General features: G+C 39.8%; 2 protein-coding genes across 2 annotated transcripts; both read right to left on the bottom strand.

Annotated features, from left to right (window-relative positions):
- Window positions 1-4,760: 4,760 nt before the first annotated feature.
- On the bottom strand, window positions 4,761-5,981 carry LOC148791290 (uncharacterized). Its single transcript, XM_088888142.1, has one exon. It carries the CDS (start codon window positions 5,979-5,981, stop codon window positions 4,761-4,763), a length of 1,221 nt encoding a protein of 406 aa, XP_088744268.1.
- An 8,078-nt stretch (window positions 5,982-14,059) lies between these two features.
- LOC104595770 (uncharacterized) lies at window positions 14,060-17,876 on the bottom strand. Its single transcript, XM_010256652.3, has 6 exons — window positions 17,418-17,876; window positions 15,660-15,786; window positions 15,143-15,282; window positions 14,938-15,000; window positions 14,742-14,810; window positions 14,060-14,365 (listed from the first exon to the last, which is right to left on the bottom strand). The coding sequence occupies exons 1-6, from the start codon at window positions 17,616-17,618 to the stop codon at window positions 14,294-14,296; spliced, it is 672 nt and encodes a 223-aa protein (XP_010254954.1). The 5' UTR covers window positions 17,619-17,876; the 3' UTR covers window positions 14,060-14,293.
- Between the last annotated feature and the right edge of the window lie 210 nt (window positions 17,877-18,086).

Genomic DNA, 18,086 nt, shown 5'->3' with positions numbered 1-18,086 from the left:
CCAGCCCAATTGAATTTCATGTGAGAAGGCATATTTGAGAATGGAAGAACTAGAGATTGAATGCTGAATTAAGGGATATTTACAGCATTCAACAATTAATAAAGAGCGAAAGAGGTAGAGTTGGTAAACACTGAAAACTCAACTTTGAAAGTGGAGTCTCCTCCACCCACACCCAACCATAAAATTTTACAAATGGTAGCGCAGTAATAGCCTCTACTCTACTCTAGGTGCAGCCCAAATTCCATACACTATTTATAATGAGTAATAATTTATCTCAATATAATTGGAAATTTTAAAATTATGACTGTTGATTTGATCACCTTATCCTATAAATATATATGATTTATAAATGGGCTACTCCCTCTTATTAAAAGCAATTAATGCTCCTACTCAAGTACAACAAATTAAAATAGTTGACTCTATTATAGGGCTAATACTCTATGTGTTCCCACTGTTGCTAGCTCTAAGCTAATCTAATTAGCTCTAGGCCTTTAGAACTAAGAACCATTTTATTTTATTTTTTTATTTTTATTTTTTAGGTCAAAGATGATAGATAGTTTGCAAAACAGTGGTGGGGTTGAAAGCTAGAAAAAGTGGGTTTTAAGTTAAGGGCAAATTTTTTAATCTATTCTTATGGTTTAGTTAATTGATTAATTTTATTCTTACAGAAAGAGTAAAAAGACTATTTTACTTATCATTCTTTTTCAAATTCTTAAAATGAAACATTAACCGAATCAAACCTATGTGGTTTGACAACATCAACCAATGGAATCATCGCTGCAGAATCAAACCTATGTGGTTTGACAACATCAACCAATGGAATCATCGCTGCAGTTGCCATCGACTATGTTCATTAAGTAGAGAATGGAATGAATGAATCTTTGATGCTCCAATTCCTCCCTGACAAACTTTGGGGACAAGCAGGGGAAAGAGATGTGACAGCAATATGAAGAAGAATGCGGTTGAGTCGTTCTTGTGTTACGGTGTCAGCGGTTTTGCAATGTGAGGAAGAACGGGGCTGAGTCGTTCTTTTGTTACATGCGTACAGCTAAAAGGAGATTGGAAGTGAGGTCACAGCGGAGGGATTTCGGGGTCCAATGGATGGAGGTGACGAAGGGAGCAAGGGCAACAGGGGAGGTAGAAGGAGCGGGGACGTCCACCAGCCACTATAGATTATATCTCTTTCTCCCAAATTTGAGTTCAACCAACCACTGTAGGAGCGGGCATGTCCACCAATCGCACGTCCACCAGGCGATAAGGGAGTCCGGATCTCCGGCCCACGAGAACTCTGTCCATATTTACTATAACCATATATGGAGAATATCTCATCCCCTGCATAGTATTATACAGGGGGAGATGGGATAGGGGAGGTAGAAATGATAACTCGAGTAGAATGAGAAATTGTTCATCTCTTCTTCTTATTATTCTTCATTTGCAGGGGTTCGGAAATATATATACAAGCATCTCCTAATTATACATAGATTCTGGTTCTACCTCTCCTAGTTACATACAACTTAGGCTGAGAGTTATCCCTGAATTCAAGGGATATCCCCTAGTTTTACAGCTCACGCCAATACTCCCCCTTACGTTGGTGCGTACAGATCTTAGACGTCCAACTTGCCAAGTGAGTTGTAGAAGTTTTTATTGGATACAACCTTTGTAAGAATATCTGCCAGCTGGTTTTCAGATTTGACAAAGGGAAATCGAATGGTTTTGTCTTCGATATTTTGTTTGATGAAATGTCGGTCCACCTCCACATGCTTTGTTCGATCGTGTTGGACGGGATTCTGAGAGATGTCAATGGCAGTCTTGTTGTCGCAGAATAGGTCCATTGCAGAGGTTGGGGGAAAACCAATTTCAGTCATCAGTCTTCTCAGCCAGAGTAGCTCGCACAGCCCTTTAGCTACTCCTCGAAACTCAGCTTCAGCACTTGATAGGGCCACGACCTTCTGTTTCTTACTCCTCCATGTAACCAAATTTCCTTCGACGAATGTAAAGTACCCCGAGGTGGATTTTCTATCTGAGACATTTCCGGCCCAATCTGCATCTGTGTACCCTTCTATCTTCAGATGATCATTTTTTGAGAACATGAGTCCTTTTCCAAGTGAGGACTTCAAGTATCGAAGAATCCGCATTACAGCATTCATGTGATCTTCGCTTGGGCAGTGCATGAACTGATTCACTACGCTGACGGCGTAGGCGATGTCTGGGCGAGTATGGGAAAGGTAAATGAGTTTACCCACTAGCCTTTGGTATCTCTCCTTATTGGTAGGTACTTGGTCTGGGTACTCTCCAAGTCTATGGTTCTGAACGATAGGCGTGTCTGCTGGTTTGCACTCCAACTGTCCTACTTCGGAGAGTAAGTCCAAGGTGTACTTCCGTTGGGATAGAAATATGCCATCTTTTGATCTAGCAACTTCAATCCCTAGAAAGTACTTTAGCCCACCTAAGTTCTTCATCTCGAACTCGGATGCCAATTGCTTCTGCAGTGTTGCTATTTCTCCCGAATCATTCCCTGTGATAATCATGTCATCCACGTATATTATTAGGGCTGTCACCTTTCCTTGTTGGTGCTTTAAGAATAGTGTATGATCTGAATTGCTTTGCTGGAAGCCATATTTTTTTATCGCAAGACTGAACCTCCCAAACCATGCCCGTGGAGATTGCTTTAGTCCATATAGTGCTCGTTGTAGCTTACACACAACTTGGTTCTTGGAGTTCGCTGTATAACCAGGTGGAATGTCCATGTATACCTCCTCTTCAAGATCACCATGGAGGAAGGCGTTCTTCACATCGAATTGGTGTAGTGGCCAATCAAGATTTGCGGCAAGAGATAATAAGACTCTGATCGTATTCAGCTTGGCTACTGGGGAGAAAGTCTCTTGATAATCTATGCCCTGTGTCTGGGTATATCTTTTTGCGACCAGCCTTGCTTTGTATCTCTCGACTGCCCCGTCTGCATTGTATTTGACGGAAAATACCCATTTACACCCTACTGGTCTTTTCCCTTCAGGTAGGGTGACTAGAGTCCATGTCTTGTTCTTCAGTAGTGCCTTCATCTCTTCTTGTATGGCTTGAGTCCATTTTGGGTTTGTCAAAGCTTCTTGGACACTGGTGGGAATATGATTAGAGGACAATTCTTGCACAAATGATTTTAGAGGTTTGGTGAGTCTCTTTGTTGATACATAGTTGGCAATTGGATACTTTGTCCTCCTATCCTCAACATCTGGAGAATATCTGTTTGACGGTTTGCCACGATTATGCCTGAAAGGTAAGGTGTAGCCAGCCAAAGTATCGTTAGAGCTTGAAGGAGTGGTAGGGGAGGTTACCTCAGGGATGCATTCACGTGCTTCCGGGATATCCTCCAGAGGTGGGCTTTTCGGTACTGGCGAGGTTGGGGTCTCTACTTCTTCTACTGGTAGAGGTGATGCCGACGTTGCGGTTTTTGTAGATACTTCTGGTGTAGTCTCTGTAGGTGACTTATTGGTTGCTTCATAGTCCACCATTTCTGTTGAAGCACTCGTATTCGGCCAATCGGGTAAAAACCAGTTCTGTTCTTCACTCTGACTCTCCCCCTGAAGAGAAGAATTGGTTGTAGGTCGAGAGTAGAAGGTTTCAGATTCCAAAAAGGTGACATCCATGGTAACATAGGTACGGTGGGTGACTGGGTCATAACATCGGTACCCTTTCTGGTGTAGCGCATACCCCAAGAATATACATCGAGCTACCCGTGGATCCAGTTTTGTACGTTGATTTCGATGTAGATGCACGAACGCCACACAGCCAAAAACTCGAGGTGGAATCAGCAAAACAGAGGGCAATGAGACATGAGATGAAAGAGCTTGTAATGATGTTTTAAACTGTAGGACCCGTGAGGGCATTCGGTTAAGGAGGTGCACGGCGGTAGCAACAGTATCAGCCCAATGTCGGTTAGGTACATGTGCTCCAAGTAACAAGGCGCGGGCAGTTTCGAGTATGTGCCGGTTCTTCCTTTCTGCAATGCCATTCTGCTGTGGAGTTTGGGGGCATGAAGTCTCATGAAGTAATCCATGGACCCGAAAATAATCTTGGAACCGTTGATTCATGTATTCCCCGCCGTTATCAGACTGGAGTACCTGAATCTGTGATTCGAACTGAGTCTTCACCATTATATGGAAGGATTGAAAGACAGTCAGCACTTCATCTTTATGTTTCAGTAGATATAACCATGTCATGCGAGTGCAATCATCAACAAAGATTACAAACCATCGGAATCCAGAGACTGTAGTCACCGGGTATGGCCCCCACACGTCCGAGTGAATCAAAGCAAATGGAACTTGACTTGTATTCATACTTAAGGGATAGATTGTTCTACGACTCTTAGCTAGGATGCAAGTGTTACATTGAAAAACGTGCGGCTGTATATCTAAAAATAACTCTGGAAATAAATGTCTCATATAATTGAATGATGGATGTCTTAACCGGCGATGCCAAATCCAAATCTGTTGTTCCTTGGCGTTCCCTTGATGATGTGTATGATGCGCTTGACCCATGCTAAGATCATCCATGTAGTAGAGCCCCCCTCGCCTAGTACCACGCCCAATTATCTCCTTGGTGAGAATATCCTGAAGAAGACAGAAAGTGGGATAAATGAGCACAACACAATTCAGATCAGAGGAGATTTGACTAACAGATAGTAATTTGTGGGAGAGCGAGGGAACAAGCAAGGTGTTTTTCAACGATATAGCAGGTGACAAGGTCACAGTGCCTGATCCTGTGACTTAAGAGATTGCCCCATTGGCATTAGCAATTGTAGTCCATCTTGGTGGTGAAGTCTTTGAAAAATCAATAGCATCATAGGTTATGTGGTCAGTGGCTCCTGAGTCAAGTATCCATGCCTTGTTGTCAATGGTCTTGTTGGGAAGATTGTTACCTGAATCCGAGAGGTGAACTTCTCCCTGTGGTGCGAATGAGGGTTGAAATTTTGTTGTAACTGTTGCAGCCTTACCACTTGTTTCAGCCTTGTCTTGGCGTTTCCAAGTTTGGAGTTCATGCCACCAATCGGGATAGCCTTGTAGCTTGAAGCAGTTCTCTCGGGTATGCTTTGAGTTGTCACAATGAGAGCAATTAGTACCACCAGAAGATGCTCGAGATTTAGAGGTCTTACCAGATTTTTCGCTGCTTGCAGGCAGAGAGCTCGTTGAAGAGGGTGTAGGTTGCCCAGTCTTAACACCTTTAGAGGTCAATACTGCTCCTGGAGTTTCAATATGGTTGCCGGTTATCATGACCCTCTGTCGGATAGCTTCTCTTCGAACATGTGCGTAAGCCTGTTCAATAGTGGAAAACGGGTGCATTTGGACTACATCTGCCCGAATCCTGTCTAGTCTGTCATCAAGACCATTCAGGAAGATATACAATCTCTCCTCTTGAAGGAGAGTATTGTACCGTTGAATATCTACCACACACTCCATCGAATTCGGACGACGAAAATAAATTTCTCTCCACAATCCTTGGAGATCATTATAGTACTTTTCAAGAGACCCTCCAGACTGGCGCAAGCGGGTCACACGGCGCTGGAGATCGTATACTTGCGAAGTATCACTGCCATCAGAGTACGTGGTAGCCACAGAATCCCACACCATCTTTGCTGTTGGGAATCGAATAAAGTTATCAATCAAGGATACGTCCATGGAGTTAATTAACCAACCTTTGACAAAAGCGTTGTCGGTGCGCCACCTTCGAAAGGTTGGGTCAGTTTGTGGAGGTTGAAGAAGTTCTCCATTAATATATCCCAGTTTGTCTCTGCTAGATATATACATCTCAACAACTTGGGACCAAAGGGCATAGTTGGTGCCATCCACCTTGATACCGATCTGAGCAGCAGAGGTTTCTGTAGTTGAGATCGGTCTGTGCAGGAGTTCAGTCATTCTGGTGGTCAATTCAGTGAGAGTAGGATTAGGCCATTGTTCTCCAAACGGATCTGAGGTTTTCGAATCAGACATGATTATCAGCGGGTTGTAGCGGTAGTAGCACCGTCGACCACGATGGGGCGACGTGATTGCAGCAGAGCACCTGTCGGTCTTGCGACGACAGTAATAGTAGCCAACCACCCGGGGTTCGCGGTGAGGTTGATAGTTTTGGATAGATCCACTGCCGGAGTTGCAGCGGTAATGGCAGTGGATAGAGCCACCGCTGGACTTGCAGCGGTAATGGCAGCGGTCACCTCCCAGTGACTAAGATTTCGTGGCGACCAAGATTTGCAGCGGTGATAGCGGTGGTCCCCTCCTGATATCCACAAAAATCAATAACAGGAGATCTCGGCTGATGGATAGAGAACTTTGATTGAACCTCAAGAAGAAGAAGTAGAGAGCAAAGGAATCCTCAATGTTTTTTGTCGACGAATGCTCTTGAACAATCTCCGAAACCAGGAAGCTTCTTCGCTTTCCTCGCGGTGAGAAAAATTTTTCCTTGATCGTCTCGATCGCTAGGTGGAGAAAACGATATGGAAGAACAACCTCCCGGCGACCGAGTTTTCGCAGCGATCATGACCTGCAGCGGTGGTAGCAGTGGTCACCTCCCGGCGACCAAGTTTTCGCAGCGATTAGAACCTGCGGTGGTGATAGCAGTGGTCACCTCCCGACGACCGAGTTTTCGCAGCGATCACGACCTGTGGTGGTGATAGCAATGGTCACCACCCGGCGACCAAGTTTTCGTAGCGATAGGGATTTGCAGCGGTAATAGCAGGGGATGGAGCCTCTGTCGGCGACCAAGATTTCACGGCGATCATATCGTCGAGTTTATCATGGATCGGTATGCTCTAGTACCATGATAACTCGAGTAGAATGGGAAACTGTTCCTCTCTTCTTATTATTATTCTTCCTTTGCAGGGGTTCAGAAATATATATACAAGCATCTCCAAATTATACATAGATTCTAGTTCTACCTCTCCTTGTTACATACAACTTAGGCTGAGAGTTATCCCTGAATTCAAGGGATATCCCCTATTTTACAGCTCACGCCAATAAGAAATAGAATGAAATCCCTTTCTCCCGTGTGGGTATTGAACCATCAAATCGATTCTTTTCTTTTGGTTAGCATTGATGCTTTGCTTTGCTTTTATTTATTTTTTAATCAATAATTTGTTAAATTCTTTCTATTTTCAGTGTTGACATATCCTTTTTGGGTTTAAACCCTAAACCCCAATTTTTGGACAATATGTGATGTAAATTATGGCAGGCCTCTTTTATAGTGGAACAACTCACAGACGCACGCCTAAGCTCCTTTGGCTTATCTCTCCCATCAAGGTCACCAACTTTGGAGCTAGTGTTGCAACAACGATAGAATTGATGACTATTGCCCAAGTATGGCTATGATCAGTCATCTCAGTAAATTTGAATCGTGTTTTGGCCTAAAACGACCGTTGCAACAGGGGGTCTCAGATATTATCGTTCTGGACCATTTTTTTCCTCTCAAACTGCAATGCTCACTCGGGCTTGTAACCAGGAGATTAGTAAGAAGGGCGACATTTTAGGTGGGAATTTTGATTGAAAGAAGAACGAGAAGAAAATAGATTGATGACCACCATCACCATATCAATTCGGCCAATGAAGAAAATCAGGGGTGCAGTGATTCTTTGTTTCTCCGCTCATTACAGCACGTGGGCGAAGAGGACGATAGAGATGTTGCCACAGGAGGTGTCTTTGACTTTCCTGGGAAGAGATAGAGCCACACCAAATAAGAGGAGAAGAACGGAGGACGAAATCAGAGTGAGAGATGAGAGAGAAGAGAAGAACCACCGCTTTAGGTTGCAGCGGCGACATAACTATGGGGAAGGAGGTGAGGAGAGAGAGAGAGATTTGAAAGGGTATTTTTGAAAATTTTGAAAAAAAAAATGTATATCATATCACATATTTGATAAACTGTTCGAAAAAATTAATTACAAGGGAGATTTTAGATAATTGTCAAAAAGCTTAAAAATATTTTAAGATAATATATAAATAATAAAAATAAGATTAATTAATTAATTAAATTATAAGAGTAATTTAAGAAATTTGCCCTTTATTAAATAGGGTAAGACTTAAGATGGAGTGGCTTGAGAAACCAGGGTGCATAATCTGAGAAAGAAAAGCAGCATGTCATAATTCTTCCAAACACCTTTATGACCATTGCGTGTGAACTTTCTCTTAGCTTTTTAGCCTTTACCTTTCGCACATTGATTGGAGTGAGTGGGTAACGACAACCCTAAGATGGGTTTTATTAGGCATCGTCTCAGCTATTCCCCATTGTGTTTCACCCTAACCATCAATGCAACAATGCCGCTCCTCTAACTCTTCTAACCCACCCTTGAGCGCTAAGGCGTTGTTAATTTTTTTCTGAAAGCTATTTACAGTGTAAGTCCACTTATTCATGTAACTATCTTCATTAAATTATATAATGATTCTTGTATTCAAAGTCATTCTCAGGATGAGCAAAATTATTTCAACATGCATGCCTTGTCAACGTTTTTCCTAAGTTGAAAAAGTTGTTTATCCACCGGATAATTTTGATGTCTACTTTTTCATAGATCTTATATAAATGCATCGTTTTCAAAATCAGACCGGACTGGATGGTCAGGTCAGCCCAAAACCGGATTTTCCATAAAAACTATTGATTTTGGTCAGTAAACTGCTGATCGGGACGGTTTATTTTTCAAACTGTTCGAACGGTTTTTACCAGTTTTCATTTTCTTTTAATTTTTAAATTTTTTTATTTTTTGTTAGAACAGGTCAACCGTTCGACCCAGTAACCGGATCCTGACCGGTTCAGTCTCTGAATCAGTTTTAAAAACCATGCATAAATGTAAAAATGAACATGAAAAAAAAAAAAAACAATGAAAATCACAACATGCCTTTAATCCAAAGTCCAAAGGATTGATCCATGTTCAGCCCAAGCCCACCACTACCCTAAGCAAATCCTCATGATCTTGGCCTTTGCCCGCGAGTGGAAACCAAAGTAATATCGTTCCCGGTCTCTGATAAAATATTATTATAGTTATCAATCCACGCTTTTGGCTTTTCGGTAACGAAATCCAAACAAGGTCAATCAATTGTGGGTTAGGAAGCCTCCCAAGTTCCTCTCTCCTTCTCTCTTTAAGTTTATGTTGACAGTTGACACTTGACAGTTGAGTGGAGTAGGTAAAGTATTAAAAAAAAAAAAATTGGATTTAAAGCCACCAATTACGGGCCACTATGAAAGAAAATAACAAACGATCAGAAACTTCTCCGATGTGAAAATGTCATTGATTGACAAAACAAATTCATGGGTTTCCGGTCCGGCCTTCCTCGACCAATCTAACATTATCCTCTTCAACACTTGTATTACGTTGACTTTTACATGAGAGATGACTTGTACTTGAATAAAGAGAACGAATGATAGAATCAAGTTTTTTAGTAATCTCTTTCTTGATCTTTTATGAGTATGAATTGTATTAGGCTTAGTTTGTAAGTAGTATAAATATAAATTTGGAGGGTGTAAAACCTTGTATTTTATATCATTTTGTATGCATTTTTATTTGTATTTGTATTTCTTTCAAACTGAGCCATAAGGCCTCATTTCTTATCAAAGAAGATCTATGACGAGGATGATGAAAATGAGGAAAAAGGATATAAACCTCTTTGTACAGTTTTAATCTTTATGCAATAATGAAGTATATGTTTGATTTCGTTTACATTTATTCATAGTGTCACATAGGTGCTTTGTCAGAAAATGCCTCATTAATTGTATTCGTGTGTATGGAAGTTTGTAAATTCTGTGCGCCTTTCTTATTTCAGAAAACTTGGTTTTGGAATTTCCTGAAATTGATAGGCATTTATTCATTTTGCTGATATAGTGCCTAATAGCACTTATGTGTCATAAATAACTTCATTAATTGTTTTTCTCGGTTTTACAATCACACAAATACAAAACATTTACTGAATAAACGTAAACAGAACCAAACACCCTCAAAGTGTATGGGGAAACAGGGATTCCACACGGCTAGCAAGGCTGGATCAAAGCCAAACTGTTGAGAAATTTCAATTCTGTTGGCTTGAGTGCAACTTCGTGAACTTAAACTACTATCTACACACATCTTATATAACATACCCATCGATTAAAATAACCGCCCTAGCCCTAGGCAATATATAATGCCAGTTAATGTATACATTGTCTTTGTGTCGATTACAAACATTGATTAATCAAATTTTGAAGAAAACCAAGTATTTGTTTGATTTCATTTATATTTTTCATTCAACATTTATACTTTATTTGTTTATAAAACCGAAAAAAGTAATAATTACAATTGTTTATGACAATTAAGCACCACTAGACTCTACATCAACATAATATTGAATGAACGCCTATAAAACCAAACACCCTGTTGCAACCTAGCAAATTGAAACATAAACAGATAAACTACTATCCGAGCTGAGTGTCCAACCAAACCTACCTACCTTAGCTAGAGTAGTCTATCTAAACAATTGCAATGATCCCACTATCACAGTCCTCAAACTGTACAAAGCCTGGAGAGGCGTACCAGTGAGGCAGTGAGAAAACCAAGTTGAATGAGACATTGAATTTGAATGAGAGAATCAAGTTGAATGTAGTACCATGCATTAAACTGGCTACTGGGAAAACACATTCAAGAGGTTGTACTCCTGTTATCATATCACACACAGGCCATGATCCCTTATTCCCTCCAAGGCCAAAGTGCCCATTAATTGGAGTCCAGACAGACAGACTGGTTAGGGGGAGAGGACCAAACAGAGAGCGATAGTTCCATGTAAATCAACTCTGTAAGTGTGGGTTAAATAACATCGCATTCATTTGCGTTTCTATTTACATATTATTAAATATATACTCTTTAATGGCTGAATGAAATATATAATGTTGGGTTTGCAGTGGGAATCGGAGTTGGAGAATGAAAATTGGAATTAACAGAAAGAGATTTCATTCTCAAATGAAAGAAAGGAAATAACCATTCTTTCAAATGGGGAATATTATTCTACCAAGAATGAAAATGGAATTGCAATTTTATCCAACCAAACAGCTAGAACAGAAATAGTCAGACCCTATTCCTGTGAACCAAACGAAGCCTAAGTCATTCAATTCACCCACTTGAACCCTAATCTGACAGTCCTTAAGTGATGTTGAACCATTAACACCAGTCAAATAGTGAAATAGATGAATTTGTTCGCTTTTTCTTCTTTTGTTTTTTATTTTGTTTATATGATCCACAAGACCTAGAATACGATGTTTGAATACTGTGAGCCACAGTAACATTAATTATACAAACAAAAAAGAAAACTTTAAGTGTACATTGAAATGAAATGAAGACTTATTGAAGATGGCTCCGTTTTCAAGCAGTGAAGAAATAAAAGGACAAACCGCCGTAAAGGGTTAGTCTGGTCAGCCACCAAAATGGACTTTTTTGCCCTATATTCCAGATTCCACCGACTGGAACCTGCTACAAGACATCAAGCACATGCTGACCGGTGAGAATCCGATGACAATGTTAGGACGACTTGGTTTTGTGACCCACTTCAGGCCGTAGGAGACTAAGGAGGATACTAGATACCCTCTCTCTGTCTATCTCATGATAGACATGAATAAGAGTAAAATATTAAGACCCAATTTTTGCATATATTTGTATTGTACTTTTTTTCAAACTGAGCCTAAAAAAAATCTGATACAGAGACCTTCGTGTACCCACCATCTTTCTTTCAGGACAAGACATTGCTGAGTTATCCCGGGAACTGTTAATCCCAAGCCCTGTCCACTGTGGCAGGCAATGTCCCCCCAAACCCAATCTCTATGAGGAAAAATCCCCTCTCCCTAAAACCCACCATGCCGCCATACCTAATAAGCGTCTAGCGAATCAGGAAATTACCCAACGAGAATCTACTACAAGCATTGTTAGCCAAATTTAACTGCAAAGAAGAAAACCCCATTACCTATTACCTAAAAGGCTAATACCATGCCTTACCCGTGGCCGTGGGAAACGATGCCAAGTTTCCAACCAATTCAAGGTGGAGTGGACTGTGGAGGGCCTTGATTCACAGTTTGTCTGCGGTCTTTTCCCTTACCAAATTACCAATACATTCAACCTCTATATGCATGCAGCTTGTAGACTCTGATAAGTATGTTTTAGATAAGTTCATCACCACCAACTTATAAAAGGACAATCCTGGGGGAGAATCATCGGGTACTCCACTTCTATCAATTACTTCAACAATGAGTGGGAAAAGTTTACTGATGCTGCAATTGCCACTTGTCCTCATCAAGCTGCTCAAAATTTTTTAAGGGCGTGCTTGTTTTTTGAATTTAGGAGTGGGAAAAGTTGGGTTAATAAGATTTTGGTTATCATTGATTAAGATATTCGTGTTTTTTGTTCAAATTTATGTAGATTTCATGGAAAATTTATTTTTCCTACATATCACTTATTCCCATGAGGTAGATAAATAACTTTGGGACCTGGGGTTAGTTATCAACACTTAGATGGGACAAAGTTATCCTTTTTATTAATATTGGATTTTATAGTTAAAATGGTTGTTGTCTTATTAGATACATTTTCCAGAAAATATTTATCTAGATAAAATCACCCCGCAAGTTCTCAAACGTCGTGATTGCAATTTGCAAAGCCCTCATTCGAATTCTCACTATAGATAGGGAAATGCAGTGGCCCATTTGCTAGCTCATCATACATTCTCTTCTTCTCAATGCCACCGTTGGTTTGACTCACCTTCAGATTTCATTGTTTCAGCTTTCTTGTTTGTTTCACGACATTTCTCGCTTAAACTCCCCATTTTTGTTGTTTGAACGGAATTGCGTTCAAAAAAGAAAAGAAAAGAAAAGCCTGTAGCTGTAAAACAACACATTAATTCCTTCACTTGTTACCTACAACTTTACAAGCGTCGTCTTATCAGCCTCAACAAGTCACAATTTGAAAATTGCTCTTACACACCTACAGCATCAATGCAGGCACTGCCCAAGAGCCAAGATAATTAAACGAACCCAACAACTTCTGCTCCTACCCTAATGAAACCACCCTAATCTTATGGTCTCAGTTGCATGGCCCAAATCAACAGTAGCGAGCGATGCTCATCTATCTACTGGATGGAGAGTATAATATACTCGATACCGAAACAATCTTATACCAAATTAAGCGGTATCTTAAAAGTGATAATCTATCCATCCAAGTCCAAACTCACGGGAGAGAGTATAATACTCGGTTATCCGTTTTTCAGATGTCATGCCTTTTCGGAATAAAGTAATAAACTTGGAAAACGAAATACAATTAGGGAACACGAGATCAACCTGGAAAAACTTGGCGTTAAGGCCTACCATTTATTTACAAGGTCAAGATGATAACAACTTTGAGTTGCATCCATGCATGACACGCTATCATGGATGTTGGGTAAAAGAGTAATTTTAACTAATATTCTAAAGACGAAACAAGCATTGAATTCTGAATGGAATAAGGTGTCAATTGTCATGCCGAGAAAAAGCTCCAAAAACAGCCTATTCTAAAAACTTTTGGGGTTTCTGATAGGACGAGCCCCATAATAAGAATACTCTAGAGACCAACCAACGGACTCAGATAATTCTATCTCATCTAAGCTATCTTCTCCCCCTGTAGCTGTAGGATGGTCGGTGACAGGTCAGGTTGAAGTTAAAACCCACGTCGTAAAAAGTGGATCCAGTTTTATTTTTTACTTTTTTTAGGAAAAGTAGATAATCGAGTCAGTGAACCATAAAAAAGCCCATTACTATTAGTCAGTACTCGACAAAAGTGCAGGAACCTACGTCTCCTGCCAAGTGCTAAGCAAAAACTCTGCCGAGTGCTGCTCACATAACATCCATTCTCCCGTACATATGTAGTGCGTTCATTCGTTTAACATAGGTACCCACACAGTAAAGCAGAACACAAATTGGTGGAGTGATTAGAGGCTTAGAGCGACGCTGAACAATGATCAATGTGCGAAAAATAAGAGCTAACTCGGCTAAGCTAAGAATATACATTAGTGAAAATGAAAAAGGAAAAAGTAGAACTTCCCCCAAACAGTGAGCAATGCACTTGGGCAAGCATATTTAGTTACGAGGAGTTGTTCAAAGTCACATTAGTTGAAATATCTACATAATTAGGACTACCATAACTCCGACAACCCAGCTACCCAAATTCCTAACAAGATAATAAGCCAAGGAGAAATACATATGTTACAGAAACTGACGGAAGAGGACATATAACTACGATTATCTGTTAGCGCCGACAACCAAATACAATGCTTCTCTTTCAAGGTCAGTTGCACATAGTTTTCAGTCTTTTCGCAGCCTGGACGAACCCCACTATAACCTGCAACTCGTCCAATTGCTGCATAAACAAAGTAAACTAATTCGGTTTCAAATGAATTTTGAGACAAAGCAAGCTCCTTCAAGGAAAAAGGGGTGTTGACATCTGAGTTCAGAAAAGTCAAACTTTATATTGATTGATATAGTTCTTTAATAGGAGATATATCTGATCTTTATTATTTCTTTTTTTTCCAAGATATTTTTATCCTTTAAAATGGGTGCTTCTTGACTATTACCCCTTCATCAGAAAGAGTAAAGGACATGCCTAAATTGACCTTCCTTTCGTTTCAGTATTAATCTATACAGTTTACTTGTTCAAAGAATGGTTATTCCCATTATTAGAAACCGTTATATTATTCAATGGGTGCAAGAACAGATGAGATTTTTTGCATGAGTACCTGTGACATGAAATGCCTTTGAACAACATCAATCAACTGCTCCTTTGATGGGTTGGGGATGGCATCCACCTATGGAAGAAACATAAATTTTATTCAATAATTGTGGGAGAAATGTCCACAAATTACAACAAATAATTATTTATTCCTATATGGTATTAAGTAACTAGCCACTTGGCAACAGCACAATGGAACTTACAAGATTGAAGTGTCGCCAATATCTCCATAATGCAGTCATTTCAAGTTTGCTGAGGTCAACCTTCTGCAGAAGACATCATTAGAAGTTTCACTAAACACACAACAGAAATTGCTTGAGACTTATTATAACCTGTGAATCCTAAATTCTCAAGGTCTAGATTTACCAAAATAAATAGACACACATAGGTTCATAAAAAGACACACACCGTGGCACTTCGAGCAGGTGAAACAGATCCTTTGGACTGTGAATCATAAGAAAGAGACCGACTCATGGTCTTCTGAGATGAACCTACTGATTTATGTGAACGATGCCTGGATCTGTGGGACTTTTGGGTATCATTAGATGCTGCAAAGCATTAAAAAAATACAAAAATTAAATGAAAGAAAGGGGTGCACAAGAGCACTATGAAAGGTACAGTAATAAAATCAAACCAAACTTTTGGGAACATTAGAAAGGAAAACAAAGTACGTAGTACAGAAAAATTATACCCAAGTAACAAGGACAATTACTTTCCTCTTCCTCAAAAGAAAGTTTTCTAGCAGGCAGATCACATGGTAATCCAAACAAAACAAGGGGAGTTATATCTCTCAGCCACACTAGCTAAAGCCAAGGCCACTGAAAATTCCCACTTTTTCCTCTTTTTTCTTGTTTGAGGGGGTGGGAGGTTCGTTCATTTGATCCCTCAAAATGAAATAAATGAAAATGAGGCCAAGGAAACTTACCTAAATCTGAACCATTCCACTGCATATTTTCACACTCCAGGTCATCATCATCCTCATGACCTGTTGGTGCTTCAATCACACTAAGGGCATTCCTCTGAAGCTTCACCTCTATGCCATTGGTAAGAACCTGCAGTTTAGTGAATTCAGACAGATGAAAGACCACTCCAGGAGTCCAAGTACACAAAACCAAAAATTCAGAAAGGATATTGATATATGGACAGATATCGCAACCTACCATAGAGGACAACAAAAACAAAAGTACAGGTGTGAAAAGAAAAGAAAAGCTGAGGTTTTAGGTTTTGTCTTAGGGATCACATCTAGGTTACAATTCAAAAAGTTCTACCGGTGATCAAAAATCAAAATCTGGTGAAATCATCCACAAAACAAGCTCCAATCTACCACAAAATAATTAGACTAAAAAGCTTTAGGGCAGTGACAAATTACACAAACATGCATCCAGTGGATATAAATAATCACTTTGAAAAACATAACAATTCAAAATTTGAAGAATGAAAATAACTGCAAAAATACCATTGATTCAAATGAAGCTACCTATCCACAGTTAAGATAATCATATAGACCACACTCAAATTCAATTGGCTGTGGGAAGCAAATCATGTTTTTTTCAAATCATTAAAAGTTCAAAGAGCATTCTTACAGTAATCCAGTAAATCTACCATAAGCCAAGAAGCAAAGCAATTTTCAAAGGAGGGAAATTAGCAAGAAACATGAAAGAAACATCAACCAGAAAAGGAGGGGAAAAAGGCAAACAAATCCGAAAAGAAGAATAAACCCAGAAACAAGCATCATCAAAATCCAGAACCCATTAAATGAGACCACAGTTCTGTAGCATGTATTAGTGAAATCAAAAGCCTCAAGAATAACCTACATGTGTTCAATCAAAACAAGTCCATGATCCAGAAATAAAAGCAGATGCCTGTTACACTGTCACAAACCCACTTTATCATTGAGCACTCCCGAAATTTATATCAGTGAAAATAAAAACCCCCAAAATAGATCACCAATATTCAATCAGAAACTCCAGCAGCTAGATACTAACAAAGAATAATTTAGTGACCAGAAAAACCTAAAAGCCCCTGAAATGAGTAGCGGATATCCATGCAGCAACAGATGCTTCCCCACTTTCCCCCACGCACACACAGAGAGAATAAGGAAATGAAGAAAAAGGAAAAAAAAAGACCATCCACAGGGCATGGAAACATCAATCCAGGAGAAATTTAGTCCAATATACCACGAACTCAAAATTAGAAGGATAAAAGCATGAATCTTTAGGACTTGATCAAAGTCCACATATAGAAATCCAGATCCACGTATAAAACCCACATGTTAACCAAACCCAAATGGCCAATCCAATATCAATAAAGATTAAGTCATAAAAAGAAAATGTAATTCATGCAATAAGAAAAGTAACGAAAGAAACCAAATTCTGCAAATTGATCGAATACAGAATAAGGGAATGCAACAGCAAGAAACAAAACAAAATCAAAGCGACAGTGGAAGGAGCACCAAATCCAAATAAATAACTAAAGTAAGAACCAACTAATACTAAAATGAAAAATCAATGTGAATTCTATCCAATTATCCCACATTGCACAAAACTCATCAAATCAAACCTCTCGAACAAAACCCCCAAAATTCTCTGACAAACTACATTCAGTCTCAACCCAAAAAGTAAAGGCATTTCCCTAAGAACACCAAAATTCATAAATCAAATATCAAATTTCTAACAGAATTTACCAGCCAATGCCAACCGCCAAGCCCAACAGCTTTCTTGACCACGCCTTGGAGTCCGACGAGGACGGATTTGGTACGATTATTACCAGTGACAACGACCTTGGTGTGACGAGGAAGAACAGAGAGTTCCTCTTCGCTGCTTTCTCCGCAGCTCTGCAACTGCGAAAATCCTCCATTCACTGAACTCTCAACTGGCTCGAGCATTTCTTGTGGCCTCACTTTATCGAATTCACAAGGAATTAAAATCAGATAACAAAATCGGCGATCAGAGCTCTAAATTGCATGAAACCGATAGATCGTGCATTGAAGAATCCGTAATTGAATTTTTTAGGAATAAAAAAATTAGAAAACTAGGAGAAAATGAGGAAATTCAGAGGAGAAAAAACACAGACAGGAGAAGAAGTTAGACAGGGGGAGAGAGAGAGAGAGAGAGAGTTTGTGGGAAGAAATGAGAGTGACTGTGCTTTCCTTTTGTTTTCTTTTTTTTTTCTCATGTTCTGAATCCCGACGACCCGAATGTTTCCAATAATTTGTTGCCACGTAAGGCCCAAGGGTTCGTTAATACAGCGCTCCGAGCTGAAGCTCGTTGCAAAGACCGCTAGCGGTTCTGTTTGGAGGGGATAGATGGTTTTGACTGTTTGACCACATGTGCCTAGTGGCTTTTAATTTGAC

Source organism: Nelumbo nucifera, chromosome 5, assembly GCF_055504915.1.
Source record: "Nelumbo nucifera cultivar China Antique chromosome 5, China Antique-T2T, whole genome shotgun sequence".
Lineage (NCBI taxonomy): Eukaryota > Viridiplantae > Streptophyta > Magnoliopsida > Proteales > Nelumbonaceae > Nelumbo > Nelumbo nucifera.
This window is presented reverse-complemented; position numbering and strand designations above follow the sequence as displayed.

What these genes read in the sequence shown, in the direction of transcription:
- LOC148791290 (XM_088888142.1), bottom strand. Translation starts at nt 5,981, where the DNA reads ATGTCTGATTCGAAAACCTCAGATCCGTTTGGAGAACAATGGCCTAAT.
- LOC104595770 (XM_010256652.3), bottom strand. Translation starts at nt 17,618, where the DNA reads ATGCTCGAGCCAGTTGAGAGTTCAGTGAATGGAGGATTTTCGCAGTTG. An exon ending in GTGGAATGGTTCAGATTTAG is followed by an intron (nt 15,283 to 15,659) that starts GTAAGTTTCCTT and finishes AATGCTTTGCAG; the next exon opens with CATCTAATGATACCCAAAAG. An exon ending in CACCTGCTCGAAGTGCCACG is followed by an intron (nt 15,001 to 15,142) that starts GTGTGTGTCTTT and finishes TGTCTTCTGCAG; the next exon opens with AAGGTTGACCTCAGCAAACT.